This window comes from Crinia signifera, chromosome 7 (assembly GCF_055691185.1).
Source record: "Crinia signifera chromosome 7, ASM5569118v1, whole genome shotgun sequence".
Lineage (NCBI taxonomy): Eukaryota > Metazoa > Chordata > Amphibia > Anura > Myobatrachidae > Crinia > Crinia signifera.
The window spans coordinates 124357055-124370454 of record NC_139223.1 but is presented as its reverse complement, the minus strand read 5'-3'; the positions used below and the strand labels follow the sequence as shown (position 1 = coordinate 124370454).

At 42.2% G+C, this 13400-nt stretch overlaps 1 protein-coding gene across 5 annotated transcripts in view; it reads left to right on the top strand.

The window, feature by feature from the left end:
• Positions 1–13400, top strand: part of ZNF142 (zinc finger protein 142) — a 19678-nt gene extending 6278 nt beyond the window's left edge. For all 5 annotated transcript variants that reach the window (XM_083153717.1, XM_083153718.1, XM_083153716.1 and 2 more), the window contains exons 4-9: positions 401–580; positions 1100–1918; positions 3748–3925; positions 4394–7526; positions 10837–10942; positions 12240–13400. In XM_083153717.1, coding sequence (XP_083009843.1) covers positions 401–580; positions 1100–1918; positions 3748–3925; positions 4394–7526; positions 10837–10942; positions 12240–12712 — 4889 coding nt within the window. In that variant the 3' untranslated portion in view covers positions 12713–13400. The remainder of the gene's footprint in view (positions 1–400; positions 581–1099; positions 1919–3747; positions 3926–4393; positions 7527–10836; positions 10943–12239) is intronic.

Sequence of the window (13400 nt, the reverse complement as noted above, 5' to 3'; positions counted from 1 at the left end):
ACCTATTTTTTGGGACATACAATCATATGATTGTATACCTAACGTCATGGCATCTCACACCCTATAAAATGACATTCGATCGCATGCGATTTTGCAGCAGATGCGATGCGAAGGCCCGGGGCTGAGAGAGCAGTGAATAAATTATATAGAAAAATCGCATCGCACGGCTCTAAAATGGCCCATGCGATGCGATTTCACTACGCAGAATAGCCCACTAAGCGAATTGCTTAGAGGGCGCTGCGCTAGGAAACAAGTACCATCATTTAAAATGTTGTCTTTATTTATATCATTTTACATTCTTACGAACACCTCCGGCTTTATTGGCTGTGGATTTTCTTTTATGTATTAATCATAAAATGATATATGTATAATATGGAAAAATATTTTTCTTTTTATCAAGTTGGTTCCATATCCGTTCTCGCAAGCAGAAAACGGAAGAAAATATCGACTCGGAAAAAAGACATGGAAAATTCAGAGAAGAGCAGAGAGGAGGAAAGTGAAAGTGATCATGTTGGAAAGAAAAGTGCAAAGAGACAACCGGTCATTCGTACTGGCAAAAACAAGGATTCTTTGTTTAAAGGTACCATTGGTGATGTCCCATGTTGTTTAAAAACTATAGTAAATCCCAGCATGCACAATGGATTTCACTCTATCCATTCACTTCAATTGTTCTGGGTCAATTATTTTTTATTTTTTGGGGGGAAATAATAAAAAGATTCAACTACAACTGTTATTACAATAATTACAATTTACTATGGTAAAAGTGCTAATGCACAGTAATAAAGTATGTTTGTATGTTTAGCTATAAATTTTATTGCAATTATAGTTTTTTCGGTACTTGTGTAGTTTCACGGCGCCCGATATATCCGATGCGATCCTAAGCGATTTTTGACCTGTTCACAACCCCGCTATCCACTACACATGGAGTTGATTTTATATAATTTTTATTATTATAATTATTTAAACTGCAAAATTAATTGTGAAACAATATTTTATTCTGATAATCCAGTTTAATTTGCAAACTACTGTTGTAACGTCCAGTGTGATTCCTTGGAAGATACATATATAATGTGTGATCTTTCTCTGGCTCTCCCTTTAGGTGAAGTGGCTGTTGAGAATGGCAAAGAGCATCTGTTTAAGACCCACATGTGTCCAGAGTGTAAGCGCTGCTTTAAAAAAAGGACCCATTTGGCCGACCACCTTCATCTACACTTCCCAGACCCGAACCTCCAGTGCCCAAACTGTTGCAAGTTTTTCACCAGCCGTAATAAGTTGAAGATCCATATGATGAGAGAGGCTGGTGAGAAGGTGCATCGCTGCTCACTGTGTGACTACAGTTCTGTGGAGAAGAATTCCCTTAATCGTCACATGGCAAGCATCCATGAGGGGGTGTCTAATTTCTACTCTGACACATACTCCTGCCCAGTATGCCAGGAGACCTTTAAACTTAGCCAAGCTCTGAAGGATCACATGAAGGGGCACAAATCTGAACCGAAGATGCTGTTGTGTTTTGAGCAGGGCTGTGATCAAGCTTTGTCTGATCGTAAAGACTTCCTCCGACACCTGAAGGAACTGCATGCAATCCAGGCAGTAGAGTGCAGGTACCATGCCTGCTCACTGCTCTTCAAGAACCGTGAGGAGATGGAACTGCACCGAAAGAACCACTATGCCTTCCACTGCCAGGAATGTGAATTTGTTTGCTCCAATAAACATGCTTTCCGCAAGCACAAGAAGCGTGGGCATCCAGGTGCAGAAGAGCTGGTGTGCCGCTTCTGTCCGTATAAAAGCTTTAATCCAGTGGAATATGCTGACCATGTGGGCAAGATGCATGCCAATGAGAAGATTCACCGATGTCAGGACTGTGACTTTGCCACTGCACACAAGAGGGTCCTGATACGGCACATTTTATTACACACCGGTAACAGGATAGCATTATCTAGTCCGAAATATATTATTTCATGGGTAATGTGTGCTCAGAAACACAAATGGTTGAATTCTTGAGTTTATAGTTATTCTTTCTGATAGATGGAGCAGAAAAGATGTGTCAAGAAAGGAAGCTTACTTTCTCTATATCCTCCTGTCCAGCATTAGTGCAGTCAATACAGGAGGAATTTCGCAGTGATTGATCTGTGTTTGATTTTGCTTGTGTGTGTGTATACATTATAATATAGCGTAAGTGCAGCTCAGTCACGGTTGAGTATTTTTGGGAGGTGTTCGTGGTGTTAACTCCAGGGCTGTGGAGTCGATAGATAAATGGTCCGACTCCGACCCCTCATACGGCTGACCTCGACTCCGACTCCTCTGTATTAATATGCGAATGTATTTGATACATTCCTTGAAGGAAAGAAAGGCAACATACATATTATAACTACAGAAACTAGAGGCTGGGAAGCCAACAGTCTACTGTATTGAACAGTTTAAGCAAAGGACAAACACAATGTTTGTGAGCTGGTTTGCTTGCTCGTCACCGTTCAATTCACGGACACAAGGAACGATTTCTTTACCGAATCGTTACTGGCGTCGAAAAATGGTGCCTGTACATCAATATGAACCAGCGTAAGGAATGGCTTAGCCAAGGTAAACAAACAACCCTGCGCATGAAACAAGATCTTCATCCGCGTAAAAAGATGTTGTGCGTATGGTTGAATGAATTTTTCGAGGTATTAAAAACCTTATTGAACGTTGGAAATAAGTTGTAAACTACAAGGGAGAATACATTTATAAGTATTGGTGCTCCGAATTGTGCGTTGCGTGCCATATAGTGAAGCACATGAAAAGCATGCTTTTTCATGGTCACTTAACGTGTTCGTTTTGCGGTTACGTGAGGCACTGCATGCATTGGTTATTATTCTTACAGTAGAGAAGTCATTAATTATAATTGTCGGAGTCGGTGCATTTTTTGCCGACTCCGACCCCAGGTACTCGAAATTTGCTCCGACTCCTCGACTCGGACTCCGACTCCACAGCCCTGGTTAACTCTAGGTGCAGGGACTCATCAGTGAGGTGGGCTTATTTTCATTTTGGAAGGCAAAAATGTTAGATGTGATATATCGCTGCAGCTACTGTGGAGAGTCATTTTACTCTTCAAAATGTAAATATGCCATCCTGGCATATCAGCACCCTGCACCTAGAGTGAAGACTAGTTTGGGATTGTGAGAATCAAAACCATTTTTTTAGATGAGTAGTGTTATTGTAGAATGTACATAGATGTGTTCTGTCCTTGGAACATCCAATATGTCAAGCTGGTATTTTCATAGATACTGGAAATATACCCTTCCACCAAATAACCCAAAAAGAGGCCCAACGGCCTGTTATTAGTTTGTAATAAATCCATGACAATCTAAGTAAACACAAAATATACAAAAGATGCACCATAAACAGACTTTTGCTATTCAATTAGCTATCCAATAAGGCAGTGGTTCCCAACCCTGGTCCTCAAGTATCCCCAACAGTGCATGTTTTGCAGGTCTCCACACATAATCACAAGTGCTATAATTAGCTCCACCTGTGGATCTTTTCAAATGTGCCTGAATAATGGGTGCACCTGTGGGGTGACCTGGAAAACGTGCACTGTTGGGGGTACTTGAGGACCAGGGTTGGGAACCACTGCAATAAGGCATGGAATCTCATTCATAATAGTGAAGTGGATATATATATACTATACCTTATGTAAGTTGTAATAATGGAAATATTTTATGTAGTACACTGGTCCGAATCAAACTCCCTATTCTTCTGTCTCCATCTCAGGTGAGAAACCACATAAATGCAGCCAGTGTGATTTCATGTGCCGAGACATCAGTTACCTCTCTAAACACATGTTAACTCACTCGACGGACAAGAACTATATGTGCACAGAATGCGGGTACATCACTAAATGGAAACACTATCTGAATGTGCACATGCGCAAACACAGCGGAGACCTCAGGTCAGTGTATTAAAGCAGACATATATATATGTTATGTTATTTTATCAACTGTAGAATATTAATATATTCTATGCTGCAGCGTCAGATGTATGTCAGAGAAGTCTTTGTTATAGCGCCCTAAAGTTTAGAGTTTATTTCTTTTGTCTGGGTTCTTCTTCATGAAGGTCTCCATACTACGTAAGCAATCATTATAGCATGACTGGGGATGGAGATAGACAGCATAGGCGGTACGAAGTGTTGAAGCTATTCAGACATGGTGTTGATTGGAGCTTAATCTGCCAGTACTGTTGCATGTATGTTTTACTGTTGATTTATGGATCCAAGTCGATAAAATTAGATTAGTTACAAAATAAAAAATTGTCTGAATTGCAGAAAAGAAAACATCTACTTAATAATAATTCATCTATATTCATTTGATATTTTTCCTTGCACACATGATGTACATGTCCCCTGTCTCCTATTCACCAGATACCACTGCAATCAGTGTTCGTACCGTTGTCACCGTGCAGACCAGTTGAGCAGCCACAAGCTCCGACACCAGGGAAAGACTCTCAACTGTGAGATCTGTGGATTTGGTTGCAAGCGCAAGAGTGAGCTCCAGAAACACATGCAAGCCAAGCATTCACAGTCCTTCCAGATACCCATGTACCAGTGTCAGCACTGCAGCTATCAGACAAAGTACAAACAAACCTTGCGCAACCACGAGAATGGTAAACACACCAAGCACAGAGAGTTCCGCTGTGCGCTCTGCTCCTTCCGCACTTTCAGCAACACCAGCCTCTTCTTCCACAAACGCAAGTCACATGGGTACGTTCCAGGTGATCAGGAATGGCTGGAAAAGTATGCCACCAAACAGAAGCAGATCAACCATGCTGACCTGCTGTTTCCTTACAAAGTGGATGTGGCCGTTCCTATTAAACAGTCTTCCTCTGTTGATACACAGGCAAAGAATGGTAATCCTGGGGAGTTAGATAGTCAAGTGCAGGAAAACATGGATGAACAGACCACTGAATGTTTACAAGTTAAAGATCTTATGGAGCCGGCAGGAGATAACAATATTTCAGTGACCGATGAATCGTTATTGGCTGCAATTACACTGGAACCAGTTGAAACCTGCAGCATAGAGATGGAAGACTTTCCAGTTCAACTTGAGTTGTCTGCATCTAATGAACTTTTGGTCAAAGAGACCTCTGTAGAGACTTTGGTTAATTGCGAAGAGACTCTTCCTACAGGCGGTGAGATTCTCTGTTTTTCTGAGACTTTGACAGTTGAAGACCATGTGAATTGTGGACAGGACTACGAGGAGGAAGCGGACACTCAGACTGACGATCAAGAGAAGATTGAGAATTATATAACAGTCCAGTACAACCAAGAGAAATGTGAGGAGGTACCCATGAATGCTAATTTAGAACTCCACCCTGGAGACATACCAGTAGAAGTACAGGAGTCCTGGGCAGATGTGGTGAAGGGTGGCGTACAGTTGACCATAGTATGTGAATCTAGTGGTCTTGTTGAAAGCAACATTCAGGAAATAGAAACCTCTTCCATCTCTCTAGACCAAGCAGATGAAAGCAGCAGACCAGAGTCCATTCTGAAAGCTTTGAGAAAGCAGGACAAGGAACAAGCTGAGACTCTTGTTCTTGAAGGCAGAGTTCAGATGTTGGTAGTCCAGTCAAAGAGTCAGGTTTACAGATGTGAGAAGTGCTCTTATATTACCAAGAAAAAAGGATGTATTGACCAACATGCCAAATCTGGCTGCCACAGGCGAAAACCTTCTTTAGTGTGTGAGAAATGCGGAGCCAGCTTTAAACAACAGAGAGGACTCAATACCCACATGCTTAAGAAATGTCCAGCGACACGTAAAAAGAAAAGGGCTTACCTTAAGGCAAAGACTTCAGTTGAGATTTTGAGTCAAGATATCGAGAGAGATTTAGGAGATAATCCCCTTAACAACATATCTGCAGAAGAAGTCATTTCTGCTACTGAAAAATCCCAAATTTCCGCAAACGGTCTAGAATCCACAGTACAAATATCCTTATGTCAGGACTTTGTTCAGGAACAATTTAAGGAAAGCATTCCTGACCGAATACTAGATAATGAGGAAACAGACACTGTGTTATCATCTACTGTATCAGAGGACCATAGAAATACTGACTTGGGACCAGTGGAAAGTCAGAAGTACCGATTTGAAGAAGGAAAGTTCCGCTGTATGTTTTGCTCATACTCATGCACTAGAGAATGTACTATCAGCTGTCACGTGAATGAGAACTGCCGGGAGTTGAGGATGGTTCCATGTGCTCTTTGTCCTTCAGTCTTGCGATCTGAGGCAGCCATGAGGAAACATCAACAGGAAAAGCACAAAGGACTGGAGAGCAGTCAGGAAAATGGACATGTATCAGAGATCTCTGTAGATGAGGAGAGCCAAAATACAGACAATGAATTTCAAGGAAGCAATAGCGATATTATCAAAGCAGTAAATGACTTGCATGGCACCTGTAGACTTTCTTGTCCCACTTGTCCTTTTACATGTACTCAAGAACGAGCAATGAAAACACACAATAAAAAAGGATGTTTAAAGGAAGGAGAGCTCCAGTGCTCCTTGTGTTCTTTTAGGTGTATGTCAAAAGCAGCTCTAGAACGTCACCGAGAACTTCACAAGAAATATTCTAGGAATAAAACACAGCTCCAGTGCAAACATTGTGACTTCACCTGCAAGCAGCAACGTTGTCTGAAGCAGCACGAGTGGATCCGCCATGAAGGAGTAAAACCTCACCGCTGCCGATACTGTGATTTCAGCACCACCAGGCGTTACCGCCTGGAAGCTCATGAATCTCTGCACACTGGAATTGGGCGCATATCCTGCAATACCTGTAGTCGGACTTTCGGCACAAACTCTAAACTCAGGCTTCATCAAAAAAGAGTTCACGAGAAACAGCCAACTCACTTTTGCAAACTTTGTGATTTTAGTGGTTACAGTCAGAATGATATTGCTCGGCACATGGGCAGTTGCCATAGTGGTGAACCTGCCTTCCCATGCACTGTTTGCCAGTCCTCTTTCAGTTCTGAGGCTGCACTGAAGCAGCACAGTCTGAGGAAACACCAGGAGAAAGCAATTCATGAATGTTCCCAATGCCCCTTTTCCTGCCACAGCCAGGCCACTCTTCGTTGCCACGTTCAGAAACTGCATCTACAGTTAGAATGCAGTATCTGCAAGGAGACTTTCTCTCGCAGGCAGGACATGGAGGAGCACCGCAAATCTCACTTTTCTCACCATTGTCAACAATGCCAATATGCAGCTAAAGACCGTCAGCAGCTCGTGAATCATTACGCAGAGGAACATGAAACTTCAGCGCTTCATGGTGCAGAGGGAGAAGAGGGGCCTTTGCGCTGTCCTTTTTGCTCATTTTCCTGTCATCATCAACTAGTCTATGACCATCACGTCAAAAGCCATGGAGCAACACGTGTGTACAAGTGCTCAGACTGTGAGTATAGCACCAGGAACAAGCAGAAAATCACCTGGCATAGCCGAATCCACACGGGTGAGAAGCCGTATAAGTGTCACCTCTGCACGTACGCTTGTGCGGATCCTTCACGTCTTAAAGTAAGAATCCTTTTTTATTTCATCACTGAGAACATAGAGATTGGGAACAGCCAGGTTGTGACCACTGAAAACAGAATTTGTACTGGACAATATATACATAATTTACACGTACCAGTATAGGTTAATAAATTCACATCTTAACATATACAATACTGCAGTATATTTCTATGGCATTACTGACATGTCTACTTCTATAACTTAACCAGTTCTTACAGAGAGGGCCGGTGTAAGGCTACTCGGCAGCCTAGGCAAGACTTCAACGTACTGCCCCCCAGCCCCACACTGCCACCAATACCCACTTTCCAGCCTCTCAAATGAAAGTGTGGAGGTGACGTGTTAAGCTGGCCAAACAATAGAGCGATATCTTGTATGAATATACAATTTTGTATGGGCCTTGCGATGGATTGTGAATATATCAGTTCGATGTGCGGTCCCACAAGTCGAGAGGTCGATTCTCAGATCCGATCAGACATCTGATCTGTCCGCTTTTCAAGCACATACGATCGCTCATTTGATCACTCTTAATTAGGTCATATACAGGTCATTCTAGTGTATGGCTAGCTTTAGATGTTTCATAGCCGATGATCTGCATTCAGGAATACAAGGACATTCCACTGTACGGTGCACATTTCCCCAAAACACATTGTTTTAAATTATAGAGTGAGAATAGTATAAAAATGATGTACGCTAGTATGTAGTAAAAATAATGTGCTATTGTTTCTGGAAAAAGGTTTTTGAAACAAATCTTAAGAGATTTCAGTGCACTTATTACCTATGAGGCTGCAATTATTTCTGTGAAAGCACCCATTAAAATGCTAAGAGCCTTTTTATAAATGTTTCTGCAGAAATATGGCAAAAAAAACCTCGATGGTCGTGCTTTACCACATAAAAGATTTTAATTAAAGTAAACCTTTTCTTAGTAAAAAGTATGTAAATAAAATAGGTTCTGCACAATAAAATTAGCAAAATAATATCAGCATCAGTCAATAAAGTTGGTAGATCATACCAGTGGATGGTGGTGAGTGTCAATTTAGGCGTAATTTGCAGGAGTCGTTCTGGAATCCACCCTACTAGACAGTCACGGGCTGGGGTCCCTGGTCCCAGGTTCAGCATACCTAGGAAAGTTTATAAATGTTTGTCCACATTCTGTTTTTGGAACTTGTCCACCACAATGGGTCTGCAATTTGTGGGATTGCAAGTCTAACTGGAAATGTGTGTGGTGGAAAGGTTAAAAATTTAATGTTATAGACCCTTCTAATTGCACTTTTTAAGGAGATGGTTCTATGTTTTAACAGCCACAATAATTGACAGCAATTAATTTGTTGCCCAGATGCTTATTGTCACGGCCCTAAAGGCGCATATAGCAGATAACTTCCAACTGCTACTGGCCACGATGCCAAAACTTTTTGCATTATTTTCACAATTGTTTGCCATCTGAATAGGTAGCAAGCAGAAATGTGTCGCCACGTGGCACTCGCCCAATAATTCAATTGCTCTGTTAGTGGCGGCTATGGGGTAAACTGAATTGCCCCCTAAGGCACCCAACATTAATTTCCACATTTCCCTTTTATTATTTTACAACTGTTGGGCTCATTTACAGATTTGTGCTCATACACATATCCTTTGTGCATTCTATGGCACGATATGCTTGGTGTGACCCCTGGTCAGTGATTGCCATATTGCAGATTGTATCTTTCATTTTGTTACTCTTTCCTTAATTTTGCATCTTAAGCTAGCTAGACGTATTTCTGAACAATATGACGTTCAGGGGTGAATCGGAACGATAAATCCTCCACATTGTCTATTCAATGTGTATGCACTATCGCGCACTCTCGTTAGTTGTTAGTCAAAGCTTTAGGTCGGCACTACATACCGCCCCGAAAGTATACTCCTGAAGGTGGCCACTGACACAATCTATTGTAAGATTGCACATTGTGTACATACTATATAATTTGTCTAGTCATTCAAGGGAAGTTGTGGACTACATTGCATCGTTTGTGTCATCTGGTATGTACCCAGGTTACATCTGCTTATAGTGTCTGCAGTATTCCCCAACTCCAGAACTCAGGGACTGCTAACCGTGAAAGTTGTACAGATCTCCTAGTTGTTGCACAGGCTTTATTCATTACTGGCTGACCCATTATCAGTAGATCCACAGGATGAGCTAATTATTTCAACTGTGGTACTGAGGAGATCGGTAAAACATGTATTGGTAGGGGTCCTTGAGGACTTATGGTGGAAAACATAGAAATTTATATAAAGCTGAAGATAAAGCATAACGATACTGAAACTGCTATCAAAGCTGGCGGCGTAGTGCTCCGACAAACATATGGGGTGGGTGTCGACCAAGCATTTTGAGTGAGCAGTCCGGACAGCTGCGGCTCTGTAAAACATGGTCTGCCTGCGCCTGGCTTCGCATACAGTAATGTGTGAGCGCTTTGCTGTGTAGCGAAACACTTGCCATTTAGCACATCGCAAGGAGTGACTTGACGAATGGGGCAGTCCTGCACTGTGCTGTGCAATGCCCCCCCCCTCCTCTACAGCCTAGCTCTGGGCAGTTGCAGTTTTGAAAAACTGCAACCGAGTCTGAATCCGGTCCATAGTGTACTATGTGCTTAGGATAAGTATTTTGGCACTGCTAGGTAACAAAGGCTATAGTACGTTAGACAGGGCTTTTTGGTGCAATTTGAGGATAGGTTTATGTGGACACACACACACAAATAACCAACACAAATAAATATATCCAGGGCTATTTTTCAGTAGGCTCCAGCAGGAACTGAGGCCCTTATTCTAGTTCACTCTTTCTGTCAAAATATTTCTTAGATGGACAAAACCATGTGCACTGCAGGTGAGGCAGGTGTTACTTGTGCAGAGATAATTAGATTTGGGTGGGGTTTTACACCTGCCTCACCTGCAGTGCACATGGTTTTGTCCATCTAAGAAATATTTTGACAGAGTGAACTAGAATAAGGGCCGCAGTTCCTGCTGGAGCCTGCTGAAAAATAGCCCTGACTATATCAATATAATATATTGTGTTTGTAATTCAGGGGAACATGATGCACGGTTAGTGATGTAAGGTAGAGGTCTTTTGTCACCTCTCTGCTCTTCCCTCTCCCACAAATTGCTCTGCTTCCATGTTCCCTCTTTCTTGTTTATGTATGCTTGTAAATCTTTACAATGTCAGGTTCGACTAATAAGGCTTCACTGTGTATTTAAAACTTAGCTTTTATCAATTATTTTATTTAAAACATACTAATGTCCAACAGCAGCTTTACGTATCATGCTATAACATTGCACTTTCTCTGCTTAGTATCACATGCGAATCCATAAAGATGAGAAGAACTACCTGTGCCCGGAATGTGGATACAAATGCAAATGGGTGAATCAGCTGAAATATCACATGACCAAACACACAGGTAAAGGATGCAGCACTGTGCTTGTATTCACCCAGCTGCTGAGACCATAGCTTGTCTAAGATGTAGATTTTCTCCTTCCTTCATGGGGGACACTGAAATTACACTATGGTATAGACAGCGGAGCATAGAGTCTGACACTGGACAATTGATTTGGGTTTTGCCCCCCCCCCCCCCCCCCCCCAACCTCCTGTACTCCACTTGACCCGGTGGAACCTGCACTGTTTGAATAGCTTTTGTTTTAATTTTTGTTTGCATTCCTTCTGGCCAGACTCCGTGCTACAAGACTGCCTACTATATGGGCTGGCTCCAGAGGAACCTGACAAAGTGTCTTGTTTGGGCTTCCTGAGCACAGTGTTCTCTGGCACTCCACTGCTCACTGGAGGCTTGCGGTAGCATAAGTAGGGTCCATTCTGGGATAGAGCGGTATTGTAAAAAAAATATTTATAGTGTACCGCTCCAGTCCCATACATACGATTGCGCAGGGAGGCGCAGGGTCAGTGCAAGTGCACGGCAGTTCCTGCTCTAGAATAGGCTGCCTCACCAAGTGGACATCCTGCCCGCTACTGAGTGCATTCCCGTTTCCAATGAAAGCATGGCAGAACTTCCCACCAACACAGCGTCTCTGCTTCTGAGGGAGCCACCATTGCAGAGCGGAGGCTCCATATCTACAGCTTAGTTGCGCATTCCCTAGCCTACACTAATCCTCATCAGAATGACAGCTTCCCTCTTGTGGTATCGGGCTTGTTCTCCTCCCCTTCTTTATCTGGCAGGGGATTTTACATCTGTATTTGTGTTCTGTTGGTCTGAGTCTGTAGCACTGTTTATACTAGGTCTACCAGGCAGTTAGCGTATTACTAAATGGGGTTGGCTATGCCTAAATGTATATTTTCACGCTTCTGCATCTCTCACATTGCATGTTTGCTGCTCCACCTTCACCGTTTCCTGTGTCCATTATACACTTTGCAGGATTATTTGAACAATGCACCTCTCTGTACATCTTTTTTTCCGTTACACATTCTTTTTTGGGGGGACCGTGCTGGGTAACCCCTCCCGTAGGACAGCAGGGCTACTAAAAAGTTTTTTATTCTTGCTCCAAGTTAAAGACAACCTTTCCTTTAGCACAGTCTGACTATGGGGTGATCTGTTATTCCTGCACTTGGAAGCCCAAGGTTAGCACAGTGCCTGCCAGTGTGACCGCGTCAATCCCAAAGGGCCATAAAGTACAGTGGTTTTATTCAAAGTCAGAGGAATACCTATAACCAAATACATTATTTGTCCAATATTTCTCTACTTTCAGGTCTGAAGCCATACCAATGTGAGGAATGTGATTACTGCACAAACAGAGCCGATGCTCTCCGCGTACATCGGGAGACCCGTCACAGAGATGTCCGCTCCTTTATCTGTGAGCAGTGCGGCAAGGCATTTAAGACTCGCTTTCTGCTGAAAACACATCTAAAGAAACATAGCGAGGAAAAGCCATATGTCTGCAACATCTGCCAGCGTGGCTTCCGCTGGGCTGCTGGTTTGCGCCATCATTACCTCACCCACACAAACCAGCAGCCTTTTTTCTGCCACTACTGCTCCTATAGGGCCAAGCAGAGGTTCCAAGTTGTTAAGCATATACAGCGGCATCATCCCAATCATCAGGACCTCGCAAAAGGTGTAGGGAAGGAGCCAAATGTATTCTCGGTCCTGGGCCATGATACAGTGTTTCAGCAAGCTCCAGATTGTGACCAGCAAAATTTAGCTCCAAAAACACCCTTAGCTTAAAAAATATATATATTTAACTGTTGTAGGTGAATAACAATTTATAACCTGTCATTTAAAGACTGATTTGCAATAGACGTAAGGTACTGGCATTACAAAATGCCTACCGAGTATGTCATCTAGAAATGTTTGGCACCATAGGTGCGGCTCTCAGAACCATAGCTTTGACAAGTGGCTCATAGCTGCCACCAATATTTCTGGATGAATTTTCTGTTTTTACAGATCAGCTGAAAAATTACTGATGTTGAATTATCTTAAATGTAATGTGTGTGTCTAAATTAATTAGATAACTTCTAGCATGTTTGCTGAATATACTTATATTTAAATATACCTATATTTATTTCTAAGGTGTCTTTTTTTTTTTTTTTTACATTTAGTAGAAATGACACTTATTTGGCCACCGCAGTAAACAGTATTGACTATTGGTAAACTGCTATATAACATTCTTTCAGGCATCTTCATATTTTGTTTGTGTAATTTAATAATTGCCCTGTAGAAGTATGTTCTGTCAGCTGAAAACTAGAGCACAGGATGCGGCAGCCTTGGTTCTCCAAACTGCCGAAGGTTTCATAATAAAGAAGTCCAAATATTTCTTCTCCCACTGACTGTTTATTGGGAAAATTAGACCAGCAAAGGTCAACAAAATGTTATCCGCAAAAAAACAATAAAGTTCTGTTTGGGAAATGTTTTA